General features: G+C 42.1%; 1 protein-coding gene across 1 annotated transcript in view; it reads right to left on the bottom strand.

Annotated features, from left to right (window-relative positions):
• EGFLAM (EGF like, fibronectin type III and laminin G domains) overlaps window positions 1–11818 on the bottom strand; it is a 127588-nt gene extending 115770 nt beyond the window's left edge. The window contains exon 1 of the mRNA XM_074952493.1: window positions 11672–11818. Within this exon, the coding sequence (XP_074808594.1) occupies window positions 11672–11780 (109 nt within the window). The 5' untranslated portion in view covers window positions 11781–11818. The remainder of the gene's footprint in view (window positions 1–11671) is intronic.
• Between the last annotated feature and the right edge of the window lie 381 nt (window positions 11819–12199).

The raw sequence follows: 12199 nt of genomic DNA, 5'->3' as shown, positions 1-12199 counted from the left end.
CCGCTTGATACCGGCTGCCAACTAGACATGGAGCCATTGATCACTACCCGTTGAGCCCGACAATCTAGACAGCTTTCTATCCACCTTATAGTCCATTCATCCAGACCATAATTTTTTAACTTGCTGCAAGAATACTGTGGGAGACCGTGTCAAAAGCTTTTCTAAAATCAAGTAACAACACATCCACTGCTTTCCCCTCATCCACAGAGCCAGTTATCTCATCATAGAAGGCAATTAGATTAGTCAGGCATGACTTGCCCTTGGTGAATCCATGCTGACTGTTCCTGATCACTTTCCTCTCCTCTAAGTGCTTCAAAATTGATTAGCTGAGGACCTGCTTCATGATTTTTCCAGGGACTGAGGTGAGGCTGATTGGCCTGTAGTTCCCCGGATCCTCCTTCTTCCCTTTTTTAAAGATGGGCACTACATTAGCCTTTTTCCAGTCATCCAGGACCTCGCCCGATCACCATGAGTTTTCAAAGATAATGGCCAATGGCTCTGCAATCACATCTGCCAACTCCTTTAGCACTCTCGGATGCAGTGCAGCCCCATGGACTTGTGCTCATCCAGCTTTTCTAAATAGTTCTGAACCACTTCTTTCTCCATAGAGGGTTGGTCACCTCCTCCCCATATTGTGCTGCCCAATGCAGTAGTCTGGGAGCTGATCTTGTTCGTGAAGACAGAGGTGAAAAAAGCATTGAGTACATTAGCTTTTTCCACATCCTCTGTCACTAGGTTGCCTCCCCCATTCAGTAAGGGTCCCACACTTTCTCTGACCTTCTTTGTGTTGCTAACATTCCTGTAGAAACCCTTGTCAAGGTTCCTTCCCCACTCTGAACTCTAGGGTACAGATGTGGGAATCTGCATGAAAACCTCCTAAGCTTACTTTTACCAGCTTAGGTTAAAACTTCCCCAAGGTACAACATTATTTTACCCTTGGATTTACACTGCCACCACCAAACTTTATCTGGGTTTACTGGGAAACGTAGTTTGGACACGTCTTTCCCCCCAAAATCCTCCCAACCCTTGCACCCCACTTCCTGGGGAAGGTTTGGTAAAAATCCTCACCAATCTGCATAGGTGACCACAGACCCAAACCCTTGGATCTTAGAACAATGAAAAAGCATTCAGTTTTCTTACAAGAAGATTTGTAATAGAAGTAAAGGAATCACCTCTGTAAAATCAGGATGGTAGATACCTTACAGGGTAATTAGATTCAAAACATAGAGAATCCCTCTAGGCAAAACCTTAAGTTACAAAAAAGACACACAGACAGGAATATTCATTCTATTCAGCACAGCTATTTTCTCAGCCATTTAAAGAAATCAAAATCTAACGCATACCTAGCTAGATTACTTACTAAGTTCTAAGACTCCATTCCTGTTCTGTCCCCAGCAAAAGCATCATACAGACAGACACAGACCCTTTGTTTTTCTCCCTCCTCCCAGCTTTTGAAAGTATCTTGTCTCCTCATTGGTCATTTTGGTCAGATGCCACCGAGGTTACCTTTAGCTTCTTAACCTTTTACAGGTAAGAGGATTTTTCCTCTGGCCAGGAGGGATTTTAAAGGGGTTTATCCTTCCCTTTATATTTATGACAACCCTTCTTGTTACTCTTAACATTCCCTTGCTAGCTGCAACTCCAAGTTTGATTTGGCCTTCCTGATTTCACTCCTGCATGCCTGAGCAATATTTTTATACTCATCCCTGGTCATTTGTCCAAGCTTCCACTTCTTGTAAGCTTCTTTTTTGTGTTTAAGATCAGCAAGGATTTCACTGTTAAGCCAAGCTGGTCGCCTGCCATATTTACTATTCTTTCTACACATCGGGATGGTTTGTTCCTGCAACCTCAATCAGGATTCTTTAAAATACCGCCAGCTCTCCTGGACTCCTTTCCCCTTCATGTTATTCTCCCAGGGGATCCTGCCTATCAGTTCCCTGAGGGCATCAAAGTCTGCTTTTCTGAAGTCCAGGGTCCGTATTCTGCTGCTCTCCTTTCTTCCTTGTGTCAAGGATCCTGAACTCGACCATCTCATGGTCACTGCCTCCCAGGTAAGTGGCAACCCTAATAATAAGGATTTTTTCAGATGATTTTTGAGCTCAGCTAATTCAAAACCAGCTTTGTTTTCAAATTTTATATTTGTGTAAGCAGGGTCTGAATGAGTTCTCCCCTGACAGCTAGCTGGGATGGGGAGAGACTTCAGGAGCAAATTGTATTTACATGAATACACCCACTCTGCCTAAATATCCAGCAGATAGAGCAATGTTGCTCAAAGTGATCAACTTTGGCTGGTGTTGGGTTACAAATCCCTTTAGTACTGAATGCAAGGGTAATGAAATGCTGTTATCAATGTTGTTGTCTTTGGTGTATGAATAAAGAGGAGCAGAACTGTGCTTTAACTTTCCCGATTGAGCGGGTCATCCTAAGCTGAAAGAACCTAGTTAAGCCAGGGGCTCAAATGCCAGACCCCTGTGAAAGTAAGAGGGGTGGGGACAGGTGTCCCAGCCAGGAGGAACAGACTCTCCCTAAAGGTCCCCGGTCTGGTTTAACCTGTTCCTCCTCACTGTTCAAAGATAGAGCCAAATAGGCTTCATTAGGAGCCTTTTGTTATTCTAAGTGCTCAAAAGAGCTGACAATCACTTGTGGTGGGACAGCTTTTCTGCCCAGCCTAAGACCTGAAAATCACAAAGGACTGGGTGAAACCTCAAGAGACTGACCTACAGAGGTCACAGCAGAGAGACAGGTGGCAGAAGGTGACTGGCAAGCGGAACAGAACGAGAAGCTGGCAGGGCGGTCGCCAGAGAGGAACCACGGCTGGCGGCGTGGCCAGCCAGAGCAAGTGCTCAGATGGTGGAGCAAGCAAGGTGCCTTCTTCCTGGGTGGGAGGTGAACTCACACAGAGGCACCTCTGAACCCTGGGTCCTCACTGACCAAGGACAACCGCTATGAGTGGGGTGTGGTGAGGGAATAGAAAGGGGCACAGAAAAGGAACTTTTGGTTGTAGAACCCAAGAACATGAGGCAGAAGGCCCTGCCCCACGCACTCTGGGGTGGGTGTCCTGCTGACAGTTTTATGATTATGAATCCTGCTTGTGGCATTTTCCCTAATTAATGTTGGGTGACTTCCCTCCTTTCATTAAAAGTTTATTTTCTACACTCAGACGCTGTGCTTATGAGAAGGGAAGTATTGCCTTTCAGAGGTGCCCAGGGGTGGTGTGTAATTTCCCCAGGTTACTAGGTGGGGGCTCAAGCCAGTTCTGTGCTGTGTTTTTGAAAAGGAACCCCTAGATATTGAACCTAGTACTGGCTGCTGCCGGCACCACCTGGCAGAAGGGTTACACTTGGACTAATGCCATTGACACGTCAGAAGAAACGAAGTGTCTTCGGTATTTGAAAACAGCATGCTGAACATTTACAGTGTGTTCATTTCCACTAATTGTAGAAAGACATCAAACTGCGATGTTCTAAATGTTCACAGATGTGAATTTGATTGCATGATCATTCTCACAGGTGCCAGTAATTTTAAATGACTCTGAAAATCAAGAGAGGCATGAGAGCTAATTTGGACCTGGAATTTTTTCAGACGTGAGACTCTGTCTGGGTTTGATATGCCAGTCTCCAGACCCGCTACGAGCTTGGACACTGTTAGTCAGACTGAGCGCGGCTCAGCCTTTTTTTCATGAGAATAACCCTTCTCCGCTTGTCATCGTCACCTGAACAGCGATTTATGAGCTATATTACCTGTAAAGCAAACTCAAATAATGATAAACCAGACATGTAATTGCATCATGAACCAAAAGAGGTTATCTATCTTTTTATCCTAGGGTTTTATAAGGCGCTTATCACCACAATATCTGAGAGTCACAGGAAGTTGAGAAAAGAACAGGAGGACTTGTGGTACCTTAGAGACTAACAAATTTATTTGCGCAACAGCTTTCATGGGCTACAGCCCACTTCATCGGATGCATGTAGTGGCATTGTTTCATGTTCTCTGTGTATATAAAATCTCCCCACTGTATTTTCCACTGCATGCATCCGATGAAGTGAGCTGTAGCTCATGAAAGCTTATGCTCAAATAAATTGGTTAGTCTCTAAGGTGCCACAAGTCCTCCTGTTCTTTTTGAGGATACAGACTAACACGGCTGCTACTCTGAAACCTGTCAGAAAGTTGAGAGTAGCTGGGTGCTTGAATGAGCAAGTCTGTTCTGTTTTTAATATGGTTGATTTTATCCAGGTTTGAAAGCTAGACAGGGTGGCTTCTGGTAACATTTGGATGAGCGATCTCCTAGGAAGAAAGGAGTGTTTGCTATGCCTGTATCTTTTGAATATCACACTACACAGACAATAGAAAAAAAAGTTTCTCCTTTGACCTGATAAGTTGCTATATTGCTTTTGGGTATAGAGCTCCTGGATCAGTATCTTACTGGAACAGATTCCTCACAAGGAAGGATAATCCTTCATTCAGGACCTAGGACCTGCAAACTTTTATTCACGAGTGATCCTTACTCATGGATGTATTGCATTGAACTCAATGGCACTCTCACATGCGTCACGACGGGGACACTCACTGTATGTATTCTACACAATACACATCAGGCTTGGTGATTTTATGGATTACTACAGAGTGCATCATTAACTGTTTTTGTTCTAGTTATGGTCGAAATGGCATTTTTATTCTAAGCCCTTATTTTCAGTGGCTTATTCCTTTCTGAAGCAATTACTTTTGGGAATGAAGTTTCCCATGCATTTCATCCCAGAGGTAAATGTTTTTTTGTAAAGTTCAAAGAAATAATATTCAGCTTTTTTCATTAGTTTGGACAGTCAAACAAACACAGGTGGTTTTTTTTTAAATGAGCAACTAACTAACTATGTTTTTCCCTTTTATATTGTGTAATATAATATATTATATTCCTTACAAAAAAATTAAAGGAAAAAATGATACTCGGTGCGCCCAATCCTGGACACTTATTCAGATGAGTATTTTCTTTGACTTCAGCGGGCTTGCTTACTGGAATCAGGACTACTCACGTGAATAAGTTTCCCAGATGGATTTTTTTTCCAAACAAATCAGGGAATTTGGAATTAAGATCACACAAACATAACTCTGCCCCTCTTATGTCCACACTTTTCATTAGATGATCGCACAACACTGGTTGATGTTTACATACTTTTTGGCAAATGCTTCAGCTCAGCATAATTACATTGACTCATGTATTCTTTAATGCTTAAACTAACTTTTTCTATAACATTAGCTGAATATATATACACACACACCAAATGAAGGGCACATTCCTGCAAAGACTTACTCATGTAAGTAACTTTAGTTACATGAGTAACCCTTTTGATTTTAAATGGAGCTCATATGAGTAAATTTATGGGTGGTCTTTTCACATTAGTATTTCAATTACTCAGTGATAGAAATAATGTGAAAAGGCCAAATCAGTCTTGCTTTGGGGTCCAATCCTGCAAACAGCTACACAAGCAATTTTACTCACTTGAATAGTCCTATTAAAAATCAAAGGGGCTGCTCATATGTATAAGGTTCCTTACAGGTGTAACTGTTTGTAAGATTGAGTCCTAAAGCAAGATTGATCCAGGAAATAATTCTTCTGAGCTCCCCTAGTATTTTATCTCAGGGCTTGTGTACACTTGAAATGCTACAGTGGCACTGCTGTAAGTGCAGAGCATTTCTCAGGGAAGCCTTGGAGGACAAGGAGACCTTCAAGCATTATTATTGTCTGTATTATGGTACTGCCTACAAGCCCTAACTGAGATCGGGGTCGCCTTGTGCTAGGCATTGCAGAAGCATATACTAAGAAACAAGCTGTCCTATGAACAGTTTATAATCTAATGAGGCAAGACAGAAAAAGGGTGGAGTAAGAAAGTACCGCTATCCTCATTTTTCAGATGGGAAACCGAGGCACAGAGATATTAAGTGATTTCCCTCAGGTCAAAGAGGAAGTCTGTGGCAGCATCAGGAAGTTAACAAATATTTCCCAAGACCCATGCTAATGCCTTAATTCCAAGACTATCCTTCCTCTTCAGAGCATTGTTGGGAACCAGACTATTCTGTTCACATTAAGCTAACTTAAAATTCCAGGGAGCTGAAGGGAGTCCCCACACCAATTCTTTTCTGGAAATGCCTTCAAAAATCCTGTATGTCTTGGACAGACTCCCAAATCCTGACAGTCTAGGGGAGAGTCCTCTGAAAAAACGTGTATGTGGAACCTTTGTAGAGCATTTGGGTGGGTGAGGGGGAGATCAACCGGCAGCTTCCACCCCCCCGTTTTTTTTTAAAAGAGGAATGTTGTGATTGCTGGATGGGTGGGGTAGGTTTATTCACTTCCATAGGCAGTGGGTAGGCTCCGCCTTCCCTAGCTGGAGCTGCTGCTGTGGAACGCTGGGCTGGGGCTGCTTGGGCCCGGCCGGCCCAGGGCTCCTCTAGCGGCAAGGGGGCGGGATGTACAGGTAGCTCAGGGTTCCTGCCAGCCTGGGGCTTCTCAGGCTATAATGTTGTCCAGTAGAGTCCAAAATATTTTAAAAAAATATAACAGAAAGCAATTTCCTTTCCAAAGAAAACAAAACTATCTACACAGATAGAGACAAATTTTCAAAATGGTTCAGATCCTATTTAGACATCTAAAAAGCCAGATTTTCAAAAGTGCTTACCACCTAGAAGCTTCTGTTGTGGTCATATTTTATAAAGAACTCAGCTAGTCCACACTCAGGTCTTTGTAAAGTCTGGCCACTTATTTTAGTGCCTACCTGGGAGCTAGCTTCTGAAAATCTGGCCCTGATGGTGGAAAAATTTGGAAATCTGTTCCATAGGAGCTATGGAGCTGTGTCTCTTGTCATTCATAGCGGTGAAGCCAATGGAATACACCAATGAAAAATTAGTGTTCATCAGGAGATTCAAGTCCAATATTTGTATTTATTTGTAATCAAAATTGAAAATTGATCCCAAAGCATCAGAAATGAATACAAATCTTATCTTCTGTGTTCCGCCCTACTCAATAGCCTTATAAAGTACAGGCTTTTGACTTCTATTTTATATTGTGGTATACAAAAAGGTAGTAACACAGTATATTATTATTATTCATATTAATGCCACAAACATCAACCTAAGGGGTCTGTTCTTCCCTCCATGCAACTAGATTACCATTAAGATCCATTATATTATTTTTACTACTATACCATGGAGTAAGGCATGATTAAGCTCTTTTAGCAACCAGTCCACTGAAAGTGGGAATAAAAGTAGAACACAGAGCAAAAACATATGAACATGAATAAAGCAAAAGCAAGAAAACAGTTTGAATGTTAAACACTAGCGACAGCTTTAGGGAGATGTATGATGTGTTGCTGCAGCCGCGTTGGTCTTTAGAGAGACATTTGAAATAACATAAAATTGCAAGACTTTTGGGAACTCCAGGCTATTCAGTTTATTGTCACACGCTGGCTCTCGCTTCATTTTAACCTATTTTAGAATGTGCCTGATGTTCCATTTCCTCTTGCATAATAAATATATAATGTTACTGTAAAACACGTGCAAAGAAGTTTTGCACTCATCAGGATGTTTTGAATTTGACCACAAGGGTTTTCATTCCTGAAGTTTCATTTAGTAAGCTGTAGTTGTAGCATTTTTATTGTTTCTTTTACTTTTAACTTCACAAACAGATTTCTCTCTGTCACTTTCTGGGGATTACAAAATTGATCTTTGTCAACGAGACTCGGAATGAAAACTTTGAAAAACTGAGGAGAGTTTGACTACCTTTCTTCTTTTGACCCTCAAGACCTCTCAGTCAGATCTCATCATTGAAAATGAACTGGTTTTATCACTTCTCTCGCAGTGTGACCTTTTTGGTTGTATCTCAGATACAATTCTTGTACAAGTCCCATTTTCGATTGGCATTAAAAGGGCAAAGAAAAAAACCCTTTTTACTATCTTATCTCTTCATCACCCGCTACTTTTTGATGTAAGAGTAAATGATAGTTGTCTTTCATTGTTAACCTTCCAACATATGATAAACAGCAGGACTGAAGCAGAGCTGCATGTTACCTAGAACTATACCTGTTCTCAGTGGATTGAAAATGGCATTTCACAGCATGGACTCAGTCTAAGGCTTCTTGGAAACGTACAGTTCCAATAGTCTTTGGCAGCATGTAGGTAGGATTTAAATCACATACTTCTGCAGACGAACTCCCCAGGGGATTTCCTTCTCTAACTCTTGTGGCAATGTGGGTTTTCAAATGCCTGCACAGGTGTTGTAAAATTGTTGCCACAAATAAGTGGCATCTGTTTGTATAATGGAGAAGCAAGAAAACAAATCATTTTGGACATGAAAAAGGACCACTTTAAGGTAGAAAAAATGAAATTGCAGAGGAATTATAAGTTTTTCTTTTTCCATGATTAAAGCTACTTTAGTTGAACGCCTATCAATACATTTCCGTTAGGTCAGTTGTTCTCTTGTGTGTTAACCTAAGATTGAGGGACACAAAAAGACTACCACTAAGTGATACCTTCACAGATACAGCCACATTTGCATATGTAAACTTTAGAAGTGGCAATGTTACTGCACATTTAATTTTTTGAATGCAACCACTGTCCATCTAATTTACTCCAATGCTTAGTGGCAGCTATTGTGCTAACCAAGGATCACGGGACTAGATCCCTAAGAGGTAAGGTCAGACCAGTAAAATTAGCCATCTGTCAAATAAAGACCTTAAGCTCGGGTTGTATTTATGTATTATGTTTCCAACTATACTGGCATTTCTCACAACAGCGAGTGACAAAGATGTGATTAATTTTAAATTAACTGTGAAAACTAAAAAAGAAAACTGTGGAATATATATAAAAACTAAGGATCCAATCCTACAAATATTGTATACTACCAAGGAAAATATATAGAGTTTGTCAAATTTTCAATTAATCTGATTCACTAGACCTACAATCCCGATCCAAACAAAGTCAATGAGAAAACTTACACTGACTTTAGAGGGACCAGGATATGGCTCAATGTTTTGGAACTCCTTGTCTCAGCCAGCAGTATTTCCTATAATCACTACTGTCTTATAAATTATGCAAATACAATTAGCAAATTGGCAAACCTAGTGACTTTACCATTCTTGTGCCTCATCTTTGTATTTTACATTTCTATTGAGTGCAACAGGGAACTGAAAACAATGTGATTTGCATGGGGTATAAATATTTGGTCAGTATCTAGACCTCTAACTTTTAAATACCAAGGATCATATAGTGCCCTTGATCCGCATGCAAAAATCCCATTGACGTCAGTCGGAGCTCAACTGCAGATCAAAGGTAGCGTATGTAGGGGACGAAGGGAGTCTTTGCTCTAACTTAACGTGCTCCATGTCATGGTCCAATGAACTGTACAAAAATATGCTTTTCAAAAACGTTGCAATTACATACTGATGCAATGACTGTCTGCCTCCTCCTGTCCATTTTCTTTCACTGATGTGCCAGTCCTCTGGCATTGCATAATCCACTGCCCTGGGAGTAATTCTGCTATCAGAAATACTCTGGCCAATCCTGCAGTCACTATGCAGGTAAGCCTCCTACTGACTGGGAGCCTCACCTGAGTGTTACCTGTGTTCACTGCAATGCCACAAATTATGGGCCAGATCCTCCTCTGAATGGAGGCCAGTAGAATTTTGTCAGTAATTTCAGTGGCAGCAGGTCTTGGTTCTTGAACTGGAACCTCAGTGAATCAGCTAGGAGAAGCAGGCTGTATTAGAAGGAAAAAGAGAGAATGGGGCAGATTCTGATCGTATAACTCCACTGATTTCAGTGGAGTTTCCTCTAATGTGCATTCATGTATATGAGATCAGAATAGGGTGACCAGATAGCAAGTGTGGAAAAATTGGGACAAGGGGTGGGGGGTAATAAGCATCTAAATAAGACAAAACCCCAAATATTAAGACTGTCCCTATAAAATTGGAACATCTGGTCACCCTAGATCAGAATGAGGCCCTTTGTCTTCTTTGCACACACAAATCCCTAGCCAATCAGCAAAGATCAGAAAATAAAACACTGGGGAAAGTACATATTGGTAAAATATATGTTGGAAGAATTTGGACAGTGTATTGGGGGGCTAAATAGGAAATATTGCACTTAGTATTTCAGTCACAACTACAATTTACGTAAGAGGACACATTTAAAATTTAAAAATAAGAAGGGCTATCATGTTTAAATTTATGCAAAGACGTATTTGATAATTCTAGTAGCCTACCTGGATAATGCATAGAGAGCTGAAGATACTTTTCCCACAAAAAGAGACAATGTAATACTATATTTGCATGCACTTGTGCTATGTTCAGAATGAATGAAATGAAACAATGTGTATCCCAAGAATACTGTTTGTTAAGCTGATATCCCTCCACTTCAAGACAAGGAGCAGTCAGACAATAATCAAAAGCAGAGTGTGAAGCAGGTCCATCTTTACTGAGACACAAGTTAATTTTCAAATGGACGCATCATGAAACTATAACGTTAAGCAGCCATATGAGAAGGACAAACTCCTACTGACTTCAGTGGGAACACGACTGGGACCATTATTTTGTTTTCATGCTAACAGATTTTTCCATCTGTTAGTGTCTCCCTCCTTATAGAAACATTATTTCTGAAGGCACTTTGAGAGTCAGAATGTAAACTCTGAAATAAAGTGGTATCTTTGCCACTGTACAAACAGATCATTAATCCCAAAACAGACATCTACTATTCCAAATAAATATTTTTAAAACAATTTTAAATCCTTACAATAGACTTACGAAGAAAAGATGCAGCCAGTTAAGAGCAGTTTTATATTTATTACTGCTTTCCTTGCCCTCACTTTTTCCTTTAATACTTAACATCTCAGATATGAAAGAAAAAACATTTAGAAAAAAAATTGTTGTACTTATGTTGCCTTTTTATAGAGGCACTGCTCTTTAGAAAGAGTTATTGAGACCAGATAGAAACTTCAAGTTAAATACTTCTTAATTAGCTCTTTTAAAAAAGCTAAAAAATGCTGTTAAAAGATGCAAAAAGAAAAGGAGTACTTGTGGCACCTTAGAGACTAACAAATTTATTTGAGCATAAGCTTTCGTGAGCTACAGCTCACTTCATCGGGATCACACACAGTTAAAGAAATCCAAGGTTTTATTTGAAAGCCAGACAGATCAAACAGGAAGAGATGCTGCAAATGACCAAAACATATGCGCCAAAAATCTAAGAACATCAGGAGTAACTAAACAGAGGAGGAAAAAACACCCTTCTGATTTTTTAACAACAGGAAATGGAGAGCCTTTTGACAATATGGATCAAATAATAGACGTTTAAAGACAAGGAGGGGCTCTAGTCCTCCTTTGGAGGGTTTTCTCCCCCGGTGCCCAGTAATTGAGATCAGATGGAAACTGTCTCAACTCACACAGTTCTTTGTAGCTAATAAGAAATGAAATACAAACAGTGGATTCTAAAGCTCTCAGATTTCCCATCAGGGGAGATGTGTGATATGGATTTAACCCTGTCTGTGCCGGGGGACTGCACAGATTTGCGTTCCCACTTACCTACCCACCCACTCTCCAGACACAGACATGTCTGGAGAGTGGGCTTCCCCCCGGGATAGTCTCCGAGCTGAAACCTTCCTACTCGCCCCTGACAAGGGGGAGTTTCTTACCTTGCCTCCTGGGGATGTTTCTCCTGGAAGCTGCTGTGTGCCCAATGTAAGAGGCCAGCAAGAGCAGAGCGAAGCAGCGGCAGCAGCGGGCTGGGCTCTGTAAATCCATCGGAGCCAGCCTTCAGCCCACCCCAAAACAGAGAAGTTTGGGGAAGTTGGGCGTGCGGGGGGCAGCGGACCGCGAGGCGGCCGGGGAGGGTGCGAACTGCTCCGCAGCCGCTCGGCTGGGGCCCGGGGGGGAGCAGCCGCCGTCCGGAGTCGGCAGCAACCAGACAGCGAGTGGGGCTGGCGGCGAGCAGCGGGGCTTGTCACACGCGCAGGAGGGAGGAGGCTGGGACCGGCCCTTTGATGGGATTACAGCCCCCTGGAGCGCAGGCGGGCAGGGAAGGGACTAACGCGGTGGGCAGGGCACCTCCCCTGAGCGCGCAGCCCACCCCGCGCAAGGGACCGGGGGGGGGCACAGACACCCCCGCTGCGGTTCCCGCAGCCCTCCCCCTCCTCCTCCTCCCCGCGCAAGGGACCGGGGGG

This window comes from Natator depressus, chromosome 5 (assembly GCF_965152275.1).
Source record: "Natator depressus isolate rNatDep1 chromosome 5, rNatDep2.hap1, whole genome shotgun sequence".
Lineage (NCBI taxonomy): Eukaryota > Metazoa > Chordata > Testudines > Cheloniidae > Natator > Natator depressus.
This window is presented reverse-complemented; position numbering and strand designations above follow the sequence as displayed.